Source organism: Neomonachus schauinslandi, chromosome 10 (genome assembly GCF_002201575.2).
Source record: "Neomonachus schauinslandi chromosome 10, ASM220157v2, whole genome shotgun sequence".
In the NCBI taxonomy this organism is placed as follows: Eukaryota; Metazoa; Chordata; class Mammalia; order Carnivora; family Phocidae; genus Neomonachus; species Neomonachus schauinslandi.
In genome coordinates, this window is record NC_058412.1 from 123,684,272 (window position 1) to 123,705,992 (window position 21,721).

Below are 21,721 nucleotides of genomic sequence, written 5' to 3' on the forward strand. Positions count from 1 at the left end.
CCCCCCCCCCCCCCCCCCCCCCGCCCACTCCCATCCCAGAGTCCTAGCCCATTACCTAATTTAGCCAAGGGCCCTTGCAGAGAAATTTAAGCCTCTGAGCAGGTGGCAGGCCTTAATGTCCTAGATTCTTGGGAGGAGAACCCGCCCTGCTCCACTGCCTTAGGGAGCCCCTGCTCAAGGAACACGCTGGCTCCAAGATGGGTGAGGACAATCGGAATCGAGAAAAGTGAAGCAGCATGGCAGACAGGGAAGAGCACAAGCCTTGAAGTCTGAAACCCAAGATCCAGATCCTGTCTCTGCAAGCAGTGCACTCTTAAGGCAGGCGACGTGCCACTCTGAGCTTCAGTTTCCTTCTCTGAGAGGTGGAGATGGGGACAGTCATGACCTCCCTCACAGACAGACCATGGGAAATGGGGGCCCAGCTACAAGTCACCCAACTTGTGCCCACTCCATAGGGTTGGTGCTTGGCAAGTGGAACGTCCTGTCTTTGAACCGTGGTAGAGGGCAGGGGAGGGGAGGAGGGCAAAGTGACAGCCACGGTCATTGAACCTCTAGGACAAGCCACACTCTATGTTAAGCATTTTAACCACGTGATGTCACCTAGATCACCCCATCCCATGAGGGAGAAGCTAGGATTATTCCCTTTTTACTAGGGGGCTTTGTAAATCATAAAGGCCTCTAGTCATGTCAGTCATTCTTTTTTTTTTTTTTTAAAGATTTTATTTATTTATTTGACAGAGAGAGACACAGCGAGAGAGGGAACACAAGCAGCGGGAGTGGGAGAGGGAGAAGCAGGCTTCCCGCCGAGCAGGGAGCCCGATGTGGGACTCGATCCCAGGATCCTGGGATCATGACCTGAGCCGAAGGCAGACGCTTGACGACTGAGCCACCCCGGCGCCCCATGTCAGTGATTCTTATTAATCCTGAAGGGAAGTTGGGACAACCCTTGAGGGGACCTGTCCAAACAAGAAATCTAGGGAGGGGTCCAGGAGATGGGTATGCAGTCGGAGGAGAAATAAAGTTGAAAGCAGATCTTCCTCTCAAGTTTACCTTCTCCAGGAAAAGGGTGTTTGGGATTCTTTTTTTTTTTTTTGAGGGAGAGGGGGATTAGGGGCAGGTTCTCTGGGTGAGTAAAGGGGCAGCCGGCCCCTTCCTAGAGCTTGGTGAAGAAGTCCGGAGCAGCTCAGCTAGCCATCTGGAGAGTGAAGGGATGGGCAGAGCAAGTCCAGTCCGAAGGGAGCCCATCCCGCAAATCCACGGGGTCCAGGCTGGGTGTTGGAGAGGTAGGCGATGCTGTGGACAGTGGCTAAGTCAACAGAAAGAGCATGAAGACAACTGAGTGCAGAGCCTGGGGCCAGTGAAAGGAGGCTGGATTCCAAGGAAGGTAGACGGACAGTGGCAGCTGGGCTGCCATCTTTCTCTATTTATAGACATTCCCAAGAAAAGCTCAGTGGAGCTAGGCCAGGCTACATAAGGCCTCCGCCGGCCAGGCAGAGGGCCAAGGGGCAGCAACACCAGGGGAGTCCAATTTGGATGTGAGCCCTGGAGCCACCAATGATTCCTTTGAAGCAGAGAACTTGGAACCCTCAGCAATCATTTGTTCATTAATTTGTTCTTTCATTTATTCAGGAAAATAGATAAGGTCCAAATTTATCTATTCCCTTTAACCACTCCAACCTCCATCCCTTCCCTCCCCATCCTGCATGCTGCTCTGCTCTGGTCAGACTAAAATACAGCTCCAAACAACACCCTGTGTAGCCTCCAGGTCTTTGCACGTGCTGTTTTTTCTGCCAGGAACTTCCATCTTCTCTCTCTTCATCTGCCTACTTCGCTGTAATCTTTCTCAGCTTCAATATCACTTCCTTCTGGCGCCTAGCTGGTTCAGACGGTAGAGCATGCAACTCTTGATCTTGGTGTCATGAGTGTGTGTGTGTGTGTGTGTGTGTGTGTGTTTATATTCTATATTTATATAAATATTCATTTTATATATTTATATTTAAAGGGGCACCTGGCTGGCTCAGTCAGTGGAGCATGTGATTCTTGATCTCCAGGTCATAAGTTTGAGCCCCACGTTGGGTGTAGAGATTACTTGAAAAAAAAAAATACAAATCAAAAATAACATCACTTCCTTCGGGATCCCTCCTCGCCTACCCAGGCCAAGGGAGTCCAAGGCAGTCTTCAGTAGTTTCTTCAGTCATAGCCCTAAGCATGCCACATGACATGACCTGCTCTGAGTTCCATGGACCAAAGACTGTTACCTGTTCTTCACTGCATTCCCCAGCACCCAGCACTTAGCACATGCTCAATAAATATCATGTTCTTTATAGGAATAACTGAACGGAGTGGCATCTGGTTATGAGGAGGAAGTTCCTAACCGTCAAGGTTGAAAAATCACGGGAATGGGAAGCCTCCGGAGATAATGAGCTCCCTGTTACTGACCATATGCAACCAGGAATTTTAATGACCATCTCTCAGTGTGGCTGTAGGGAGATATTATAGGATAGTGGAGAATACAAGACTTCAGGAGGTCTAGTTCTGGTCCTATTTGTATGGCCCAAGGTAGGTCCCTTCCCCTCACTGAGCTTCAGACTTCCCATCTGTAAAACAGAAGTACCAGACCAGATTTCTAACAACCCGTAGGTTTATGAACACCTGCTTTGTGTTTTTGAACACCTACCCAGATTTGTGAGACCTATGCCAAAATACAAGTTGATATTCTTCTGTGTTCAGTGAATGAGTGAGTGTTGAATGAATTAAGGAATGAAGTGTGTCTCTTTTTGCCCCCACACCCTACTGCTAAGCTGAATGAAGAGTAGCTAGATTCTTGAAATTACATGGACTTGGCCATGAATCCTAGCTCCCATATTTCCTAGCTCTGGATTTTGAGAAAGTCAATTTGCCTCTTCATCCTGAAAATGGACCATTATTATCCAATAACAGCCCCTCCCCCAAGATGTGAGTGTGAGATGTGACCCCATGTAAAATGCCTAAAACAGGATGTAGGTCACAGCGGAACCTCTGCACATAGTGGAGTGTGTTTCCCATTCAAAGCTACTTCCCCCCCACTTCTCTCTCCTGTGCCGTTCAAAAAGGGTAGGAAGGACTGTCAGAGAGATTTTATTTGTTCGATTGTATAACCAAGAATATCTGCCTTGCTAGGGACTGATAGCAAGGCCTTTTGACAGAAAGTGACAATAAATTCTTCCTGACCCACTGCTGCCCTCCCAGTAAAAGATAAAACACAGCCAGCCCTTCAGAGAAGCTGCTGAGATTACCAGGCCTTCTGTGTGGGGAAAGAACAGAATGAGGAACTCAGGAAAGGTAGGCTACAAGGCCCCACACTCAGAAACCTCTGGCAAGCTGTGTGACTCTGGGCAAATAACTCTGCCTTTCTGGATCTCACTTCCCCGTTTGCTACCTCCTATGTGTGAGGTTCAAATGAGATCATAAGAACGTGTGAAGACTGTAGAAACAATAATCACTATGTAACTGATCAGTCTGTCAGCCCCTGGTCTGCGCCAGGCACTGCATCAGGGTCCTTACAAGGACTGCAAAATTAGTACTAGTTTTAATTGTTCCTGTTTCACACAGGAAAAAAACCTAGGCTCTAGGGTCGAAGTCAGACTCCAACTTAGATAACGTGTCTTCCCTTGGCCTCAATTTTTTCACCGGCGAGATGGGCTTCCCACTGTGGCATGACTTTGGAAAGTTAGAGTGCTGGATGGAGATTGCGGGATAAATTGGGGGCAGCCGGGAAGACTGGGTCTTCGGGACGGTTGGCAGGATTCACGGGGGGAGAGAGCCCCTGCGGATTGGGTACAATCCCGCAGGACGCTGGGGTTCGCCCAGGCCTACCCAGGATTCCCAAGTCCCTCCCGGAGCGAAAACCCCGGGATTCCCGGGAGGCTCCGGGGAGCGGGCGGGGCCGGGGGCGGGGCGGCGGCAGGAAGCGGCCGGAGCTGCGCTGGGAGCGGCCTGGGCCCGGCGAAGCCCGGCCGGCCTCGGTAAGCTGCCGGGGCTGCACCCCCGACGCTGGGGAACCGCGCGCCCCTGAGCGCACCGCGGGGCGCGGGAGGGAGAGCCGCGCCAGCGGGCGAAAGAGGCGAGGGGAGGGTCCTGGCCTCTCCCGGGAAGAGCGCGGCCCTACGTTGCGCGGAGGGGGCGGGGGGCGACGCTAGGCGACGCGCGGGGCTCGCAGGACCCCCCCAACGGGCTAGGGCGGGGCCTCCGCGGCGCCCCTCCCTCCGCCGCCTGGGCCCCGCCCCTCCTCCCCGCGCGGGGCCCCGGGTCTCCCTCCCGCCCCCGCCCAGGACCCAGCGTCGCGCACTCCCCCCAGGGTGCCATGGCCTCGCGGCTCCTGCACCGGCTGCGGCACGCCTTGGCCGGCGACAACCCGGGGGAGGCGGCGACCGGCCCGGAGGCCGAGCAGTTCCCGGAGAGCTCGGAGCTGGAGGACGACGACGCCGAGGGCCTGTCCTCCCGCCTCAGCGGCACCCTCAGCTTCACCAGCGCCGAGGACGAAGAGGACGACGACGAGGAGGACGACGGGGAGGTTGGCCCCGACCCGCTGCCCTCTGGGGACGGGGCGTCGGGAGAAGATGCAGGCGAGTTCCCGAAGACAGAGGCGGGAACCCTGGGGCTCGATTAGGCCTCCACCCCAGCCCTGTTCCCCAGCCATCTCTTGGCTGTGTGACCTTGAGAGAGTCACAACACCTCTCTGAGCCAAGTTTTCCCTCGTGTCAAATGGGGGAAATCACTCCCAACTCGGGGTTGCTGGGGGCATTAAATTTACAGGGTCTGGGATACAAATCGTAATAATGTGCTGGCGATGTTTTGCGGGGGGAATATTTATTTAGAGCCTACTGTCTGCCAGACACGGTGTTTGGTACTTGGCCCCTCTCTGGCCCTGTTTCCATTTATGTCGAGTGGAAATAAAGCCTGTCTCAGCTGTTGGGAGGATGAGTGAGGTCACCACACGTGATTTATGTCCACCTTAGCCCCAGGCCCATTGATGTGACTGGTCGTGTCCCCATGCAGATCGGAGCCTCGCACCTGATGGACAGCGAGGCAGTCAGCCCCTGGCAAGGCAGTTGCAGGATTTCTGGAAGAAGTCCCGGAACACTCTGGTGCCCCAGCGGCTGCTCTTCGAGGTGACCAGCGCCAACGTGGTCAAGGACCCACCCTCCAAGTACGTGGTGAGTGAGGGTCCAGGAACCTCTGCGCTGTGAGTCTAGAAGTCTGGCTAAGAGAAAGGGAAGATTCCCAACTTCCTTGGGCTGGCCGGCGGGGGGGCGAGCGGTGGTGTCTAGCTGTATAGTTATAAACGGTCAGTGTATTTTAGGAATGGGGAAACTGAGGTCAGAAAGGGGATGTAGGGCGCCTGGGTGGCTCAGTTGGTTGAGCGGCTGCCTTCGGCTCAGGTCATGATCCTGGAGTCCCGGGACCGAGTCCCGCATCGGGCTCCCTGCTCGGCAGGGAGTCTGCTTCTCCCTCGAACCCTACCCCCTCTCATGTGCTCTCTCATTCTCTCTCTCAAATAAATAAATAAAATCTTTAAAAAAAAAAAAAAAGAAAGAAAGAAAGGGGATGTAATTTGTTCAGGTCCTTAGGCAAATGACTTAGCTTTCTGAGGGATTATGGACCTGCCCCCCATCCTGGTTTTGAGACTAAGAGAACTGATGTGTGGGCCCCACCCCGCAGGTTTTGCAAACTGTAGCAAAATATAAGATATACAGGAAAGAATAATATCTGGGTCAGACCTGAGACCCAAGTTGCATTTGTTAGTGGTTAAAAAAAAATGGGTTTTGGATCCAGACCCCACTTATTACCAGCTGTTTCACCTTGGGTGAGTTGTAGACCTTGATGACCCTATTTCCTCATCCGAGCAGTGGGAATAATGCAGAGGATTGTTGCAGAAATGAAATGAGACAGCGCACAGGGAGCCCTCAGCACTGTGCCTGGCATTATGAAGTGCTTGATAAAAGTCTCTTATTATGACTTAACTTTGGCTTGAAAATGTCTGGCATCTAGGGCCTGTTGTGGCCTCCTTACAGCCCAGGTGAATCAGTCCCCAGGCACCAACACTGTACACAATAATCTTGTTCTGAGGGTTAGATTTAGGGGGTAGGGAAGGCCTTGGAGTCTGGTTTTCCTTGCCTGTGGAAAGGACAAACTGACATGGGAGAATGAGGTCTGCCAGGTCCTGAAACCCAGCCTGACTTGGCCAGTCCTGGCCGACTCAGACTTCCCTCCTCTTCAACACCCTCCTCCATTTCTGACTCAGCAGGAAAGGGGCCTGGAGCCCTGTCCCACATCTGGGCCTCTCCATTCCTTTCTGCTGCTGTTAGTAAACAAGGGCCACGCCCATGGGGTGACTGCTCCAATTTGAGCAGGGATTGACTCTGATGATCTAGTCTTTTTTTTTTTTTTTTTTAAGATTTTATTTATTTATTTGAGACAGAGAGAATGAGAGACAGAGAGCATGAGAGGGAGGAGGGTCAGAGGGAGAAGCAGACTCCCTGCCGAGCAGGGAGCCCGATGCGGGACTCGATCCCGGGACTCCAGGATCATGACCTGAGCCGAAGGCAGTCGCCTAACCAACTGAGCCACCCAGGCGCCCTCTGATGATCTAGTCTTAAGGGGCAAAAGTCCCAGGCTTCACGCACCGGCAAAGGGACTCCGAGGAACAGCCGGGCAGCAGGGAAATTTGGGATGATTCTGAGAATGACAGGATAGAGCAGGATGGCCAGATATGCCCTGGCCCATGTCTGGGGAGACAGGTCCCCTCCTCTGTCCAAAGGGGACCCTAAATCCTGATTGAACTTTTCCCATTGGGGTTGAAAGCCCAGGCTGTGGAATTAGGTGGGCCTGGGTTTGAATCCCAGCTGGACCATTTACAGGGAAGTCTTTGAGCCCTTTGCTTCCCGTGGAGCCTGCTTCCTCGTCTGTCTGAGTCAGGGACTCCCTCCTCACTGTGCTCCATAGTGAAGTGCCCAGCACAGCATGTCGTAGCAGGGGCAGGTGCTAAGTTTATGGAGCTCCTGTCATTATTACCCATGAGATAATGGATGTAAAACGTTTCCTTTTTGCCAAAAATTTAAAAATAAAAGTAAAAGCTACATGAATATAAGGGGTCATTTTAGACAATGCTTCCTGAAGTGTATTTTGCAGGAAACTGGTTTCCTGGAATGCTGATAACCGTTCCTTTAAAAAAAAAAAAAGGTCTTGCAGCCAGTATGTTTGGGGAATGCAGAACTGAACAGGAGTAAAATAAACTTCTTTAAGATTAAATAGTGTTAACATACACTGAATCTTTGAGAGAAGTATAGAAGAGACCAGAGGTGGCTAGAATATTGGCAGTTTCACAGAACAAATTCAAGAGAAAAGTCTGGGTTTGGTGTTAGTGTGCCTTCAACATCTCATGCTTAACTAATCCCCCTTTTTAAACCTGGTGGGTCAGCATTATTACAGATTAATCCGTATTCAGGTGGTCAGACCTAGGGGCAGCTTCATGGTCATCTTGATCAGCGTTTCTCAAACGTCATTCCAGTACCACCTTCATGATTCTCGTCCTAGCTAAATGCTATTTGTACCATTCCCTGCTTAACATTTTTCTTTAAGTAAACCTATTTTTTTCCGTAAATAAGTTCAAAAGACTTCAAAGCAGTACTGTAGCTGGAAAGCCTTGCTTGCCATACGGTAAAAATACAATAAAAGCAGTCATTAAAACCCTGCATGAATGCTGTTGCCTGAAGGCCCTGACCTGAGATTTGCTTTCTAGGTCTTTTCTGAAAGTGGAGATGAGAAGCATGGGAGAAGTGCGTTTTAAAAACCAAACTGAGAGAGCTTCTCATCTGTAGTCAGGATTCAAAGAGAATTGGGGGGGGGGGGTTCACTTCCTGTCTGCTTCAGTGTTATTTACTCCAGCACATACCACCTAGAATCTCAGGACCAATATTTACTTACACGCATCCCACCTGTGAGTGGACACTGACCTAGGCCCCCACTTCGAGGAAAGCAGACCCAAAGGGGGACTGCCTTGCCTGACGACACGCCGCGAGGGAGTAGGTGACCGGGGGGTTAGGACCTGTGTCCCGATGCCCTCTTCAAAGTGATCGCTACTTGGTCTATCTGAAGACCTCTCCTCCAGGTCTGCTTTGGAATAACCTGGCTAAGAATGTGGGGGCTCTGTGTCCAGAGCAGAACAAAGTCCAAGCTGGTCTTGAAGGCTGGTTCAGAGGCCCAAGAGATCGGCCTGGGTTTCAGCTCCCAGCTGGTTTACCAGAGGGGCTGTCAGAAGAGGTAATTGCCCTATGGGGAAGGGAGTGCTCCCTGGAAGGGGCAAAAGGGGTGGCAGCTCCAGGCACTGAAGCTCATCTCTGTCTTTCTCTCCCCGTGCTGCCTTGGGCCTGGGTCATTTCAGACGAGCCTCAGGTAAGATGGGACTGGGCTCCCTGGCTGCCGCCCCAGCAGCTCCCACCCTCCTGGGCCCAGTCTCAGGGGCAAAGGGAAGAAGTGGGGGAACACAGCTTGAGGTGTGGGTGTGGGGAGGGAAGGGGCGCACGGACAACTCACACCTGCCCTGACCCCACCCTCCCTACAGCTCTACACCCTCGCCGTGATGGGTCCAGGGCCACCTGATCGCCAGCCAGCCCGGATCTCTCGCCGCTACTCGGACTTTGAGCGGCTGCACCGAAACCTGCAGCGACAGTTCCGGGGCCCCATGGCCGCCATCTCATTCCCCCGGAAGCGCCTGCGCCGGAATTTTACAGCAGAGACCATCGCCCGCCGCAGCCGGGCCTTCGAGCAGTTTTTGAGCCACCTGCAGGCAGTGCCTGAGTTGCGCCTTGCCCGGGACCTGCAGGACTTCTTCGTGCTGCCCGAGCTGCGGCGGGCCCAGAGCCTCACCTGCACCGGCCTCTATCATGAGGCTCTGGCGCTCTGGGCCAACGCCTGGCAGCTGCAGACCCAGCTAGGCACCCCCTTGGGCCCAGACCGCCCTCTGCTGACCCTGGCTGGGCTGGCTGTGTGCTACCAGGAGCTGGAGGATCCTGGGGAGGCCCGGGCGTGCTGTGAGAGGGCCTTGCAACTGCTGGGGGACAAGAACCCCCACCCTCTGTTGGCACCCTTTCTGGAGGCCCACGTCCGGCTCTCCTGGCGCCTGGGCCTGGACAAACGCCAATCAGAGGCCCGGCTTCAGGCCCTGCAGGAGGCAGGCCTGACCCCCACACCACCCCCCAGTCTCAAAGAATTGCTCATCAAGGAGGTACTGGACTGACTTTGCCTAGACTTCAGGCCACTGTGGGGAGAGGCACCGTCCCAGGATGGAGGGTGGGGGTGAGTAAGGAGGACATGAATAGCAGTTGGGAAGCTGTAGGGGGTGCTGGGAACCCCTAGAAGCCCTACAAAGAATTTGTAGCACACCAAGGAACCATGTTCCTTCTGTCGAGCTGGGCTCAGGACAAGCTTTGGCCAGGGTTGCCCTGGGGTGGTGTAGGGAGCAAGTCTGATGCAGCCTGTCCAGCTCATGAGTGTCTGGGGACCATGCTCCAGTGTAGGTCGGCGTTACCTCTTTCTTGGCCGGACGGCCAGGGACTCTTCCCCTGGAGTCCTGGAGTACAGCTGCCGTCTGGCCCAGGGGAATTAAAGGCCAGCAGCTCCAGTGGTATTAAGTCTCTTTATTGGGTTTGGGGACAGAAGGCCCAGCCCTCGACTGTACGGAGTTGGTGGGGAGAAGGGTGATCCTTGAAGCCCCAGGCCAAGCTGGTCCCTCTGGCTACAGCTTGCTCTCTGAGACCCAGGGCTTCACTCGGATCACGCCCTCCTGGGCACAGGACACAGCCAGGACGCCGTCCCGACGCCATAGTCGCCCTTGGACCAGCCCCCGGGAGCCACCTGTGGGTAGGGGAAGGGTGAGAACAGCCTTCCCCTTCACCAAACGTGCTTCTTGAAAAGGGTGCAACCGGTCTGGCTGCCCCATACAAGGGCACGTGAGTGTTGTGGCTTCTCCCAGTCTCTAAGTGCTGTTTGATGAGCCTATTAGGAATGGTCCCTGGGGGTAATTCCTGAGGGAACCCCACTTGACAGTTTAAAAGCACTTTCACATATCCACTGGCTTCCTCAAAAAGCTCACAGCGGGGAGAATTCTGAGGGCAGTCTCAGGTCAGTAGCTTGGCTAAGCAGATCCACCCCCACTCTGGCCACTTGTGGTAAGAAACCCGGCAGTTCCCTTTCTAACAAATCAAACTGGGTCCTCCAGGGCGGTATTTCACACCAAAAAAACCCCCATCTTCACCCCTACCAGGAAAAATAGGGTGGGGGGGTACCTGGGGCCATCACATCTGGCCACCCTCCCTCCCCGCCTGCAGACTCCCTTGCTAGCCTTGGGCCTGAGTGGAAGGTTCTGGAGGGAGCTGCTGGTCTCCCTTACACAGAGTACAGCTCACTTAGTTCTCATAGTAGCCAAGTGAAGCAGGCCTCGGCCCATTTTCCAGATGAAGACACTGAAGTCCAGGGAGCGTCAGGCACTCAGCCATAAGGAGCTGGCCAAACCAGGTGTCCTAACTGCAAGGCCGCTGATCTGTGTTGCGACACTTCTGGTGTTGCAGAGTCCCCCTTCCCTGAAGAGAGGATCCCTTAAGTTTTGTCCCTGTTTGATAGAGCAAGGCCTTCATCTGAAGTGTGCTTCCCCAGAAGGGAGCCCAGGGCTCTGAGACTAGACAGTGCTGAACGCGTCTTGGCTTCCCTGCACACCACAAGGGTCCAAGTAGCGGAGCCCTTAGAGACTACGGAGGGTCCTGACCCCCAACCAGGTTGGTTAATCCGCACCATCACTCAGGGAGCTGCTTAAAAATAATAGTTTCCTGGATTTCATCCAAGACCTGTGAGTCAAAATTTTGGGGGTGGAATCTGAGTATCTATTTTGAAAAAACTCCCCCAACTGGCAGTATGACATGCCACCACTTTCAGCTACCACTGCTCTCATGCGACCCTATTTGTTTAGATGGGGAAATTGAGGCTCAGGAGCTGAGACTGGCCCAGGATCACACAGAGAATCTGAAGTGCTTCCGGGCCCAGACCTGATCTCTGACACTCCCTGCATGCTACAGAAATTCAGCTGAGCAGGTGTCCCCTCTCAAGCCTCACGCTGTCATTTTGAAGACAGAAATGCCAGAGCCGGGACGCCTGGTTGGCTCAGTTGGTTAAGCGACTGCCTTCGGCTCAGGTCATGATCCTGGCGTCCCAGGATTGAGTCCTGCATCAGGCTCCCTGCTCAGTGGGGAGTCTGCTTCTCCCTCTGACCCTACCCCCTCTCATGCTCTCTCTCACTCACTCTCTCTCCCTCAAATAATAAAAAAAATCTTAAAAAAAAAAAGTCAGAGCCTGGGGGTGGGCAGGAGAGGAAGTGTCAGGCAGTGCCCCACAGGATCACCCGAGAAAGCAGGCTTCCTGCCCACCGCGCCCCCCCAGCCCCCTTGTCCCACGTGGCCCCGGACTCACCAGCCCAGGGGCTCTCACACTCATAGAGCATCCAGTGGTCAGCTCGGAAAGGGGTGTGGAACCACATGGAGTGGTCCAGAGAGACCATGAAGTGCACCTTGTGCTGCGACTGGTGGGGCAGCACTGCTGTGCCCAGGAAGGCGTAGTCCGAGATGTAGGCAGCCACGCAGCAGTGCATCTTCATGTCGCCCTCCCCTGCAACGTGTGGGGGCCCGGTCAGCCCTGGGCTGCTGGGCTATACAGCTCAGGACCTGCAGGGAGGTGGGCAGAGAGGGGCTGCCATGCACAGATGTGTAGAGTGCTCACTGCATAAGGGCACCTGGCCCAAGGTTGTGTGTGTGTGTGTGTGTGTGTGTGTGTCACATGTGTGTGCGTGACAGGTGACAAAGGAGGCAAGGATGGGCAGAGGGCAGGGCTAAGTGAGGTCTGAAATCCAGTCTTCACTCCCTAAGTCTCCCACGCTGAGCCCTCTGAGGGGTGCAGCTTGCACACAGGCCATGTGGTTAGCAGGGGTCCTGGAGGAGAATCTCCGCAAGGTGCCTTGTCTTCCCCAGAAAGGGCCTCCATTGGGATTATCGTAGTCACCTCGCCCTTATCCCCACGCTGGCGGTGGACAGGGTCCCGGTGAGAAGCTACTTCCCCATCATGCCGACAAGGAAACAGCAGGCCCAGAGGGGAAGTAACATGCCCAGTGCCACAAAGGGCATGTAAGGTCCAGGCCTAGCCCCTGGAAGAGTGTTTTCTTCCAGTCCTTGGGGTCCTCTTACCGATATGGCCCCGGGCTCGCACCCAGAACATTTGTTTGGGGTCCATGCTCTGCAGCTGGCTCAGGGTAGGTGGCTTAACCGGCTTAATCTCAATGGGCACCTCCTTGGCAGCAATTCGGTTCAGTCCCACTCGGTACTTCTCTTGGAGGTTGGGGTCCCTGAAAATAAAGGGGAAAGGGAGAGCCTCTCTGAGCTGCCTCTGTGACCCCCTCATTCCTCCATGGGGACTCCTGACTTTTCCCCACCACTCCCCTCCCGTCTGACAGGCAGAAGAGCATAGTGTCTGAATGCTTTCTCTGCCACTTAGGAGCCCTGTGACCTTGTGCACGTTAGTAACCTCGCCGAGCCTCTCTTCCCATCTGCAAAATGTAGACAATGACAGCAGCTTACCTCCTAACGCTTCGGAGTAGCAAGGCGGACCCTATCAGAGGGTCCCTTCTAAGCATTTCACATACACTACCTCGTCACGACAACCCTGTGAGGTAACGCTATCATCACCCCCCTCTGATAACTGACCTGAAATAAGCAGCGGGAGTTCAAGGAGCTTGCTCAGGAAGTGGAGAAGGCAGGATGTGGACCCTGGCAGTCTGGCTCCATGGTTCAGGCTTTTATCCACTTCGCTATTCTCAACTTTCAGGAAGCAGGCTGCGCAACTGGGACCAACCTACCTAACCCTAAGCAATTAGGAAGACCGTGTTCCGGGGGAGAGTGGGGAGCCCATCTCCAGGGAAGCCCCTCCACCCTGGTAACAGCCACCCCGAGTGCTCTTCACCAGGGTTTCCATTTTCAGCCCCACCCTCTAAGGCACCGTCCCCCAGACCTTACATGACAGTGGGAAGGTTCTGGACCTGCACTGCCCATTCCACTAGCCGCTAGCCACATGTGGCTACTGAGTGCTTGGAGTATGGCTAGTGTGACGACAGAATTGTTCATTCTATTTAACGTTACCTTAATAGAGCCACATGTGGCTAGTGGCCTCCTAGGTGGACAGCACAGCTCTCTTATTTAGGGACCTTTAAGACCAATGTCCGCCTTTCCTTTCAGCGAACATTTGTGAGCTCTGACAGACCACGCTCTGTGCTTACTCCTCTCTGTCGGTAGTGGTGTTAACTACAATTCACGAGCTGTCACGAAGTGACTTATTATCTCTGACCTCATTTAATCCTCCTACAGCTTTATGAGGTAGGAATTATGATTAACCCCCACTGTGAGCAGAGGCTGAGTGGGAAAGCAACTTGCCCAAACTCACACAGCTAGCAGAAACAGAGTCTACATTTGAACGCGGGCCTTTACCGAAAGATCAAACCCGTATCCATCCCTTCAGTACTCTGCTGCCTCCCCTGCATGCAGCACAGGAGAGGGGAGCTCTCCTTAGGATTCAGCTGTGAAGGAGGCAGAACAGACATGACCACTCCCGATTTTTAGACGAGGCAGGACTCTGAGAAGCTGGGGAGTCGGGCCAAGTCACACAGCAGGGGAACACTAAAAGAGGCACAGACCTGGCCAGAATCCTTGTTCTGTCCTGTGTCGGGACCCAGAGCTCTTTCCCCTGCCCCAGCATGTTCCCAACTTTATTAGCTGTGATCCAAAAGAAATGCATTTCACCAGGTGATACTCAAAATATTGAACACACACTAAGGCAAAGGCAAAAGGGACCGTCACCCCCGCCAGGCATTACCTCCTAGGCTGCTGGGTCATGAGTGATCCGAAAGGAGGAGAGGGATCACTCAGGGACTGGAGAGATATGTACCAAGTGATCACAGAAGTGTTTCCATGTTTTAACAGTCAGTAAAGCTGTAACAGTACCTGAACCGGCCGAATCAGAAGCTCAGCCTTTACATCATGACTGAACACGCTCGCCCGTGCGCACAGGTACACACACCACAAACAATCGACACGCAGGATCCACAAGAGGGGCCTTACCCTTACTACACACAATACGCCCCGATATCCGTATTTTTTTAAATGCCGGTCAAGACCCACTAAAGGATTCCGTGACCCACTCCCAGGTGACAACTGCAGGTGTCCTGGAGCCTCCAGCTCTCTCACCTTAAATACTGGTCGATGAGGGCCTCGTGGTCCAGCAGCTCTTCGGGTGGGGGCACGCTGGGCATGGAGAACTGGTGCTGCACGGGGCTGGGCTGAGCCTTCTGGAAGGAGGCCTGGCAGATGAAAATGGGCTTGCCGTGCTGCACAGCCTTCACGGAGCGCACCGAGAAGCTCGTCCCCGTCCGCGTCCGCTCCACCTGGTACAGCACTGGCACCTTGAGGTCCCCTGCGGCAGGCACAAGTGACACGGTGAGTCCAAGTGAGCCCCGTGTGAGCAGTCGTCATCACCACGGCTGGACAGGCACCTCTGCTACTCGTTCTCTGTTCTGCTCGGTAGCCCCTGACTGAGGCCTGCCACGGCCCCGGGACCAGGGATGCAGCAAGAATACCAGAGCCTGTCCTTTCTCGCCACAGCACAGAGCAGGGGGACGTTCCCTGCATCCAAATCCTGGCCTGGCCACCTCTCACTAGCTGTGTGGCCTTGGGAAAATCTCTGAGCAGTTTACCCATCTGTAAAATAGGGATCATTAGCGCTTAGACCTATCAGGATGTTAGAGAGTTCAACTGGTCATAGTTTAAAGTGTTTAGAATAACATCCAGCATGCAGTAAGTGCCCCATGTGTTTGTTAAAGAAAATAATCCCAGCTTTTGTCTGGTTTCATCTGTGACTGGGATCTTGTCATGAGTCCAGTACTAATCTTCTAGATCAGAGGTCCACAACTCTGGCCTGCACCTTTTTGTTTGTTTTAGAACAAGCAAAAGCTATTTATTCAGAATTTAGTATAGCAAGGGAGTCAGTCACCGTCACTTACGTTTGGCAGAAACTCAAAGGCAGGCAGAGGAGCAGGAAAGCATTACCGTGAAACAAGATCGAGTATGTGCCACAACAGGAAGCTGCTGCCATGGGGAGAAGCAGGGAAGCTAACTAGAGGCAGGGCAGCCTCTGTAATTGGGTAGGTGTGCATATTTGGCTTTCTCTGGTTGGTCCTAAGTTGGAAGTGGGGACAAAACTTAGGGAAGCTATTAGCTATTAATCAAGTCTCTGGTGTTTGGGGCTGACTGTTAACAGGGGCTATGGTTCGGCTTCCTGGACTGGTTGCTAGAGATGGTGACCTGACTTCCTCCCCGACGTCTGACCTGTAGACAGCAGGCTGGCTTCCTAGGCTGCTTGCTGCCAACTGTGGATCAGAGTTCTTTTTTTTTTTTTTTTAAGATTTATTTATTTTGTTGGGGAGGAAGCAGGGGAGAGGTCTTCAAGCAGACTCCCCCGAGTGCGGAGCCCGACGCAGGGCTTGATCTCACGACCCATGAGATCATGACCTGAGCCAAAACCAACTCAGACACACAACTGACTGAGCCACACAGACAGCCCAAAGTTCTATTTTTATATGTGGTCTGGCCATTATCTGTTTGACTGTTCATTCTCTCAGGAAAAGCCTGCTGTCAGTCAGTCACTTCATCCTAGATGCAAACTGTCACTTGGCCCTTCTCTTTTGGGTGTCTGCATCCCCAAGGTAGGATGGAATAGGCCTGTGTTTAGACCTATTAGCTAGCCCTCAACAAATCAGTCAGGAGAGTTTTTAGGAGGAGAGAGTCTCCTTGGTGTCCCTGAAGTCCTTCAGTGTCTCTCTGATTCAGGCCGATGTTGGAGAACTCTGACACCCTGGCAGTGAGACATCTTGGGGATGATTTTCAATATTCAGATCAAAGACGCTGGTCTCAAAAAGTGTTGCTTCCTCCACCATCATCCAAATGGGGAGCCAACCAGGCACCGGAGGCTCATTCAACAGCAAAAACTATCACCATCCAGAGCTGGCTGGTTTGCTCAGCAATCTGCTGGCCAGCATTGCCAAAGGGGCATTTTTATCAGAATGGGAGCTCAAGGTTGAAGGCCTTTAGGAAGGGCTTCCCAAGAGTCCAGATCCTGGAAATAGTTAACATGTGCAATCTGATTTCAGGGGCTGGAAAGGAACCCTCCTCTCCCTCCCAACAAACTTAAAAAAGGAAAGAAAAAAAAAGGGGTGGCTGGGTAGCTCAGTTGCTTAAGCATCTGCCTTCGGCTCAGGTCATGATCCTGGAGTCCCAGGATAGAGCCCCACGTTGGGCTCGCTGCTCAGCAGGCAGAGTCTGCTTCTCCCTCTCCCTCTGCTTCTCCCCCTGCTCACGCTCACTTTCTCTCTCAAATAAATAAATAAAATCTTAAAAAAAGAGAAGAAAAAGAAAAAAGGCTCTAACCTAATCCTTAGGCTGTAGCTAAAACATAGTACTTCCAGTTACTAGTGATTTACCTTTCAGTGTGAATGAGTTCCAGACCTGTTCTTGGATGTTTTTATTGGAACAGAGCAGGTAGGCCCTGGAATATATTGAAGGAACGGAGTAAACAGTTGTGGAGTGCCTACTGCTGGGTGCCAGGTGGCCTTAGAAACTAAGGCAAACTGGGGCACCTGGGTGGCTCAGCTGGTTAAGCATCTGACTGGGTTTCTGCTCAGATCATGATCTCAGGGTCCTGAGATTGAGCACCTCCCCCCCCCCCAAACCAGGCCCCCCCCTCAGTGGGGGGCCTGCTTGTGAATTCTCTCCCTCTGCCCCTCCCCCCACCCAGCAGCCTCTCTAAAATAAATCTTAAAAAAAAAAAAAAGACACTAAGGCAGGTTTTCTCAATTGGGTCTCACCATAGCTATGCAAAGGTTTTTCCCCATTGAATAGATGAGGAAATTGATGCCATTAATAACATTTTTTAACTGCCACCATTTTTTCACATATTTTCTGTTGTTGCTTTTGCCCTCAAAACCTAAAATATTTTTTTTCAAGGAGGCTCCAGGCCCAACGTGGGGCTTTAACTCCTGACCCTGAGATCAAGAGTCGCATGCTCTACTAACTGAGCCAGCCAGGTTCTCCAAAACATAAAATATTTTTTACCTGGCCCTTTACAGAATAATGTTTGATGACTCTACTCTTGATCTGCCAAGCTCTAAACCTATCCCGAGTCAGATGACTCCTGTACTACATTCTTCTACATCTCTAGAGAAATACCTGGGCGGGGGGGGAAGACCACAAAAAATTAAACTATCATTCTATCCTGGGTTTTTAGAAAAAGAATTGATATGACAAATAGCCAAAGACAACCACCCCCCATTCCAGCATCTTTTGTTTAAAAATATTGAAATACCATCGTTGGAGCCAGTCAGAGGTCACATCTCACACTTGTAAGAGAGCTTCCCTTTTTGCCTTGCTGCCAGGAAGCTCAGAATGAACTTTATAAAACTGCAACAATATGCCTTAGCCTAGTTTTTTTTTAACAAAATCATTTCTCCCAAATCCTGTTATTACTAGTCTCCTGTCCCCTGACTTCTATTTTAATAGGCCTGTAATAGCTGCCAATTATTCAATACCTATTGAAAAGCTCCAGTCTTTTAAGAAGCAGGTAGGGACACAAATGATTGATGATTATTTTGAGATAGTACCATGGGCATGCCTCATTTCACGCTGCCCCTGGATGGAGACTTTCCAAGGAAAAGGATCCTTCCCCCAAAACCTGGTAGCTCTCCCATGCTTTGGAATTATCTCCCAAGAATGAAAGAGAAAAGCAGAGGAGGAGGGCAGCGTGTGGAGCTTGGAGACACACACACTCAGGTTTAAACCCCGGCTCTGCCTCCCTGAGCACTTTGGGAGCTGGTTACATAACCTCTTCTGGTCCCCATTTCCTCATAGGTAGAATGCTGGCAGGAATGTCCACCCCTCAGATTGACTTATAAGGACCAAACAAGATAAGGTACATAGCTATGCTCTGTATCATGCAAATTTTATTTATTCCCACAAATTCCTCATTTAAAAAGAATGATAGTTCTCATCTATGGAAAACCAGCAACAGTCCAGGACCCTCCCCTTCTACATTTTTCATGTGGGATGAACCAAGCCTGGCTGCAGATGAGGGATGAGGGATGAGGGATGGGGGATGGGGGATGGGGGTGGTAACCTCACTCAAGATCCCTTGTCGAGTTAGTGGCAAAGCTGAAACCAGACCCACGGTCTCTTGATTTGCAGGCTGGTGCTCTCTTCTCCAAGCCAAGCTGCCTACTGCCGAACTCCTAGCAGAGGTGACAGCACCCCTCTGAGGATTCAGCACAGTGCTTGGCACCAGAAGGTGTGTAAAGAATGAACAAAAAACCTGCAGGAGCAGTTAAGCAACAAAGTCTTACATCATTTCACGCCAGGTAACAAGTGATGTGGGAAACAAAGGCAAAAGAAAAAATTAAATTTCCTTACTATTTACTGCTCACTGACAAGTCCTTGAAACAGGCAGTGATGTTCCTCTAGAAACTCAGCTGCCTCAATGTTAATATTCTGCTAGGGGCAAAAGGCAATCTTAGCTATCCGAACCCACCCCACCCACCCCCAGGATCCTGTAAGTCTTCTTTTAACATACAGAAATTCCTCTGGAAACTTCCTTTATCTCTACCCCCCAGGATGCATGTTGACAATCATCCTCCAAGCATATGGTCCCCTGATATACATCTGAAGAGTCTCATGACTAAGGTTTTATTAGACAGTAATAAATGATCTTTTCCTAACAATAGCTAGCCCCCTCAAGGTCCTGGAAACCTTGTTTCCAAAATACCTTGGAGGCTTGTGCTGTCCCTAACCCCCTCCCAACTTCAAAGTATATAATCAGTCACTGGTCACAACCCCAGTGTAGCTCTTTCTGCCCATGGGTCCTATCCCATGCTCTAGTAAAACCACCTTTCTGGGGGCACCTGCGTGGCTCAGTTGGTTAAGCATCCAACTCTTGATTTCCGCTCAGATCAGGATCTTAGGGATGCTCAGCCGGGAGTCGGCTTGAGATTCTCCCTCTCCCTCTGCCTGCCCCCCCGCCCCACACTCTATTTTTTTTTTTTTAGATTTTATTTCTTCATTTGAGAGAGAGCAGGAGCGCGGGAGAGGGGCAGAGGGAGAGGGAGAAGCAGACTCCCCACTGAACAGGGAGCCCACAGGATCCTGGGATCATGACCTGAGCTGAAGGCAGCCACTTAACCAACCGAGCCACCCAGGCAACCCCCTCTTCTAGAAATAAATCTTTAAAAACAAACAAACAAAACCACCTTTTTGCATCGAAGGCTTCTTCAAGAATTCTTTCTGGACCATTTGCTCCGAACCCCAACATTTTCACATCAACAAGCACTCAGTTATCTCAGGTGTGAGGTCCAACACTCTTCTTGGCCCCAGGCCTTGTTCTTCTCTAGGCTCCCCTGAAGGGAATCAACTAATAGTCTCCCTCTCTCCCCCTCCCCCACTGTCCCCCCCCCCCCCCGGCCCCCGTGCAGGAAGAAGTGGCTGCTGGGCCATTAGGGTTGGGCTGGGGATAAGGAGGGGGTAGTTTACCTGCCCGTACAAAATAGCAGTGCAGGGAGTGCACATGGACGTCTTCGCTCACAGACTTGGCTGCAGCCACCAGGGCCTGGCCCACAATCTGACCCCCAAACAGCCGCTGGGTTGTAGGTACCCAGTAATGTCTTCCTCTGTGGGGAAACAGGAAAGCAGGAAATACTTGGGCTGAACACAGGGCCAAATCCTGCAACCATCACTGAGCCTATAGGGCAGGATCTCTCCAGGATCCTTGTGAAATCTGGTGAAAGCCATGGACCCTTCTCCTAGGCAAATACCTTTACTCTGCATACAGCATACAGGTAACTTCAGGGCCTTCAAGACTGCCCAACCCTTCTGTGGGCTTCAGTTAAAGATAAGGAACCAATCCCCTTATTTTACACAAAGAGAACAGGAATCAGAGAGGGAAAGTGACTTGAGCAAGGTCACACAACTCAAATATTGTCAATCCTGAGCAGTATCTGCGTCTTTTGCCCCCAAGTCCAGTGTTTCTTCCACTGCAGTATTCCAGGATAAGGCAGAAGCCTCTCAAGGCCGTTAGGGGACCAAGATGAACCCCAAGAGCTGGGGCCAGACCGCATTAAGGCCTGCCACTTACAACTCTCAACTTGGGACAGTCCAGGTCTTCCAAGAACTAGATCTAGAACTCTTAAGAGCCCTGAGGCTTCAAGTCTAACCCTTCAGTGCACAGATGAGGTAACTAAGGCCCCAGAGGTGAAACTCCAGCTTCCTACCACTGAGCCCAGCCCAGTCCAGCCCTAGGTTAGCATTTTGTAATATAATGCATTCCAAGGTAGACCTCCAGGAAGTTATTTGTAATTCATTAAGCAGGGGGAAGGGAAGTTAACACCTAAGATTGCTTCTGAAAAGCCAGTAGGAACCATGAAGAGCAAAACTATTAAATCCCTAGCTACGGAGAGCATTTAAGTGGTATCTGGAAGGAAACTGGCTCAGGCCTCAGAAAGTGCAATGAGCTACTAGATCCAAGTGGTGGAGGGAAGGAGGTCTGTAAGAGGAAAAAGACAGTGAATATGCAAGGAGCTGCTTATAAGTTTTAAACCTGATCAGCGGCGTGCACTTAGACAAGTCACCACCCTTTCTGGGCTGGCTCCCCCAAGGACATGACTCCTCAAGGGAGGCTGCTGAGAAGGCTATCTCAGGCCACCACTTTATTTGCCCAGATTGCTAGGACCTCCTAGTGGCGGGGCTGAGCAGCCCTGGCGCACAGAGGGAGGAAGCTAGGGCAGCGAGGGCAGGTCTGTCGGGGACAAGTTCTCTCCCAATCGCGGCAGAGCCTGCATCCCGCGCAGAGCCCATCCTCGTCCAGGGTGCTATCAGCAGGGGGCAAAGCGGTGGCGGCAGTCGAGATCAGAAGCCTCTGTCCCAATGGGGGGGGGGGGGGGTTGGGTGCGAGCCAGATGCGGCCGGCTACCTGAACAGATCCTCGTCTAGCGGCTCAAGGTTGAGCACGCTGGTAACCAGGACGCTGCGGAGGTCCCCGGGGGGATCGCCGCCGCCCTGCTCGTCCTCTGGAGCCCGCCGGGACGACATACGGTTCACTTGCTGCCGGCCACGACACTGCGCCGGACGGACACGAGGAGACCGGCACTGAGCGCGGGGCGTCTTCCGGCAGCTTGCTCCAGTAACCGGAAATCCCCTGCCAACCCTGAGAAAGCGGGATCCAAGTTATGATTGGCCGGTTCTCCTGTCAGTCTTCGCGAGAGGCTGCCTATCTTTCTCTGGCGATTGGAGAAAATGAGTGCCAGTCTGGGAATCCCGTGTGTGATTGGGTGTGACTGTGAGGGGGCGGAACCTGGGACTAAGTAATAAGGAATGAGTGTAATTTTTTTTCTCCCGCTCTGTCGGAGAGCAAAGACGCCCCCAGACCCATATATCCCGCTCAGCCCTAGGGGTACTCCTAAGTTAAGGCCACTCAGTTGGGGCCGACCCTTAAGGCATACTGGACACACGCCAGCCTGTAGACCCTCAGAGTATGACCTCTGAACCCTGGTGTTGATCTTGGG

At 52.4% G+C, this 21,721-nt stretch overlaps 2 protein-coding genes across 3 annotated transcripts; one reads left to right on the forward strand and one right to left on the reverse strand.

Annotated features, from left to right (window-relative positions):
- The first annotated feature begins 3,945 nt into the window (after positions 1 to 3,945).
- Positions 3,946 to 9,658, forward strand: SNX21 (sorting nexin family member 21). Of its 2 annotated transcripts, XM_021688898.2 has the most exons (4): positions 3,946 to 4,004; positions 4,337 to 4,604; positions 5,038 to 5,195; positions 8,603 to 9,658. In XM_021688898.2, exons 2-4 carry the CDS (start codon positions 4,343 to 4,345, stop codon positions 9,275 to 9,277), a joined length of 1,095 nt encoding a protein of 364 aa, XP_021544573.1. In that variant the 5' UTR covers positions 3,946 to 4,004; positions 4,337 to 4,342; the 3' UTR covers positions 9,278 to 9,658. The 2 variants fall into 2 exon arrangements, with proteins under 2 accessions (XP_021544573.1, XP_021544574.1); XM_021688899.2 differs by lacking the exon at positions 3,946 to 4,004 and having other exon boundaries at positions 4,176 to 4,604.
- Positions 9,544 to 21,339, reverse strand: ACOT8 (acyl-CoA thioesterase 8). Its single transcript, XM_021688900.2, has 6 exons — positions 21,130 to 21,339; positions 19,695 to 19,831; positions 14,316 to 14,541; positions 12,267 to 12,424; positions 11,500 to 11,694; positions 9,544 to 9,894 (listed from the first exon to the last, which is right to left on the reverse strand). The coding sequence occupies exons 1-6, from the start codon at positions 21,246 to 21,248 to the stop codon at positions 9,776 to 9,778; spliced, it is 954 nt and encodes a 317-aa protein (XP_021544575.2). The 5' UTR covers positions 21,249 to 21,339; the 3' UTR covers positions 9,544 to 9,775.
- Positions 21,340 to 21,721: the final 382 nt, after the last annotated feature.

Bases quoted from the DNA above. Each gene is read 5' to 3' on its own strand.
- SNX21 (XM_021688898.2), top strand. From the start codon at position 4,343: ATGGCCTCGCGGCTCCTGCACCGGCTGCGGCACGCCTTGGCCGGCGAC. The intron at 4,605-5,037 runs GCGAGTTCCCGA...GTCCCCATGCAG, and splicing joins GGCGTCGGGAGAAGATGCAG to ATCGGAGCCTCGCACCTGAT. The intron at 5,196-8,602 runs GTGAGTGAGGGT...CCCTCCCTACAG, and splicing joins ACCCACCCTCCAAGTACGTG to CTCTACACCCTCGCCGTGAT.
- ACOT8 (XM_021688900.2), bottom strand. From the start codon at position 21,248: ATGTCGTCCCGGCGGGCTCCAGAGGACGAGCAGGGCGGCGGCGATCCC. The intron at 14,542-19,694 runs GTAAACTACCCC...TGCCTGCCGCAG, and splicing joins CTGCTATTTTGTACGGGCAG to GGGACCTCAAGGTGCCAGTG. The intron at 11,695-12,266 runs GTAAGAGGACCC...CACACGTTGCAG, and splicing joins GCGAGCCCGGGGCCATATCG to GGGAGGGCGACATGAAGATG.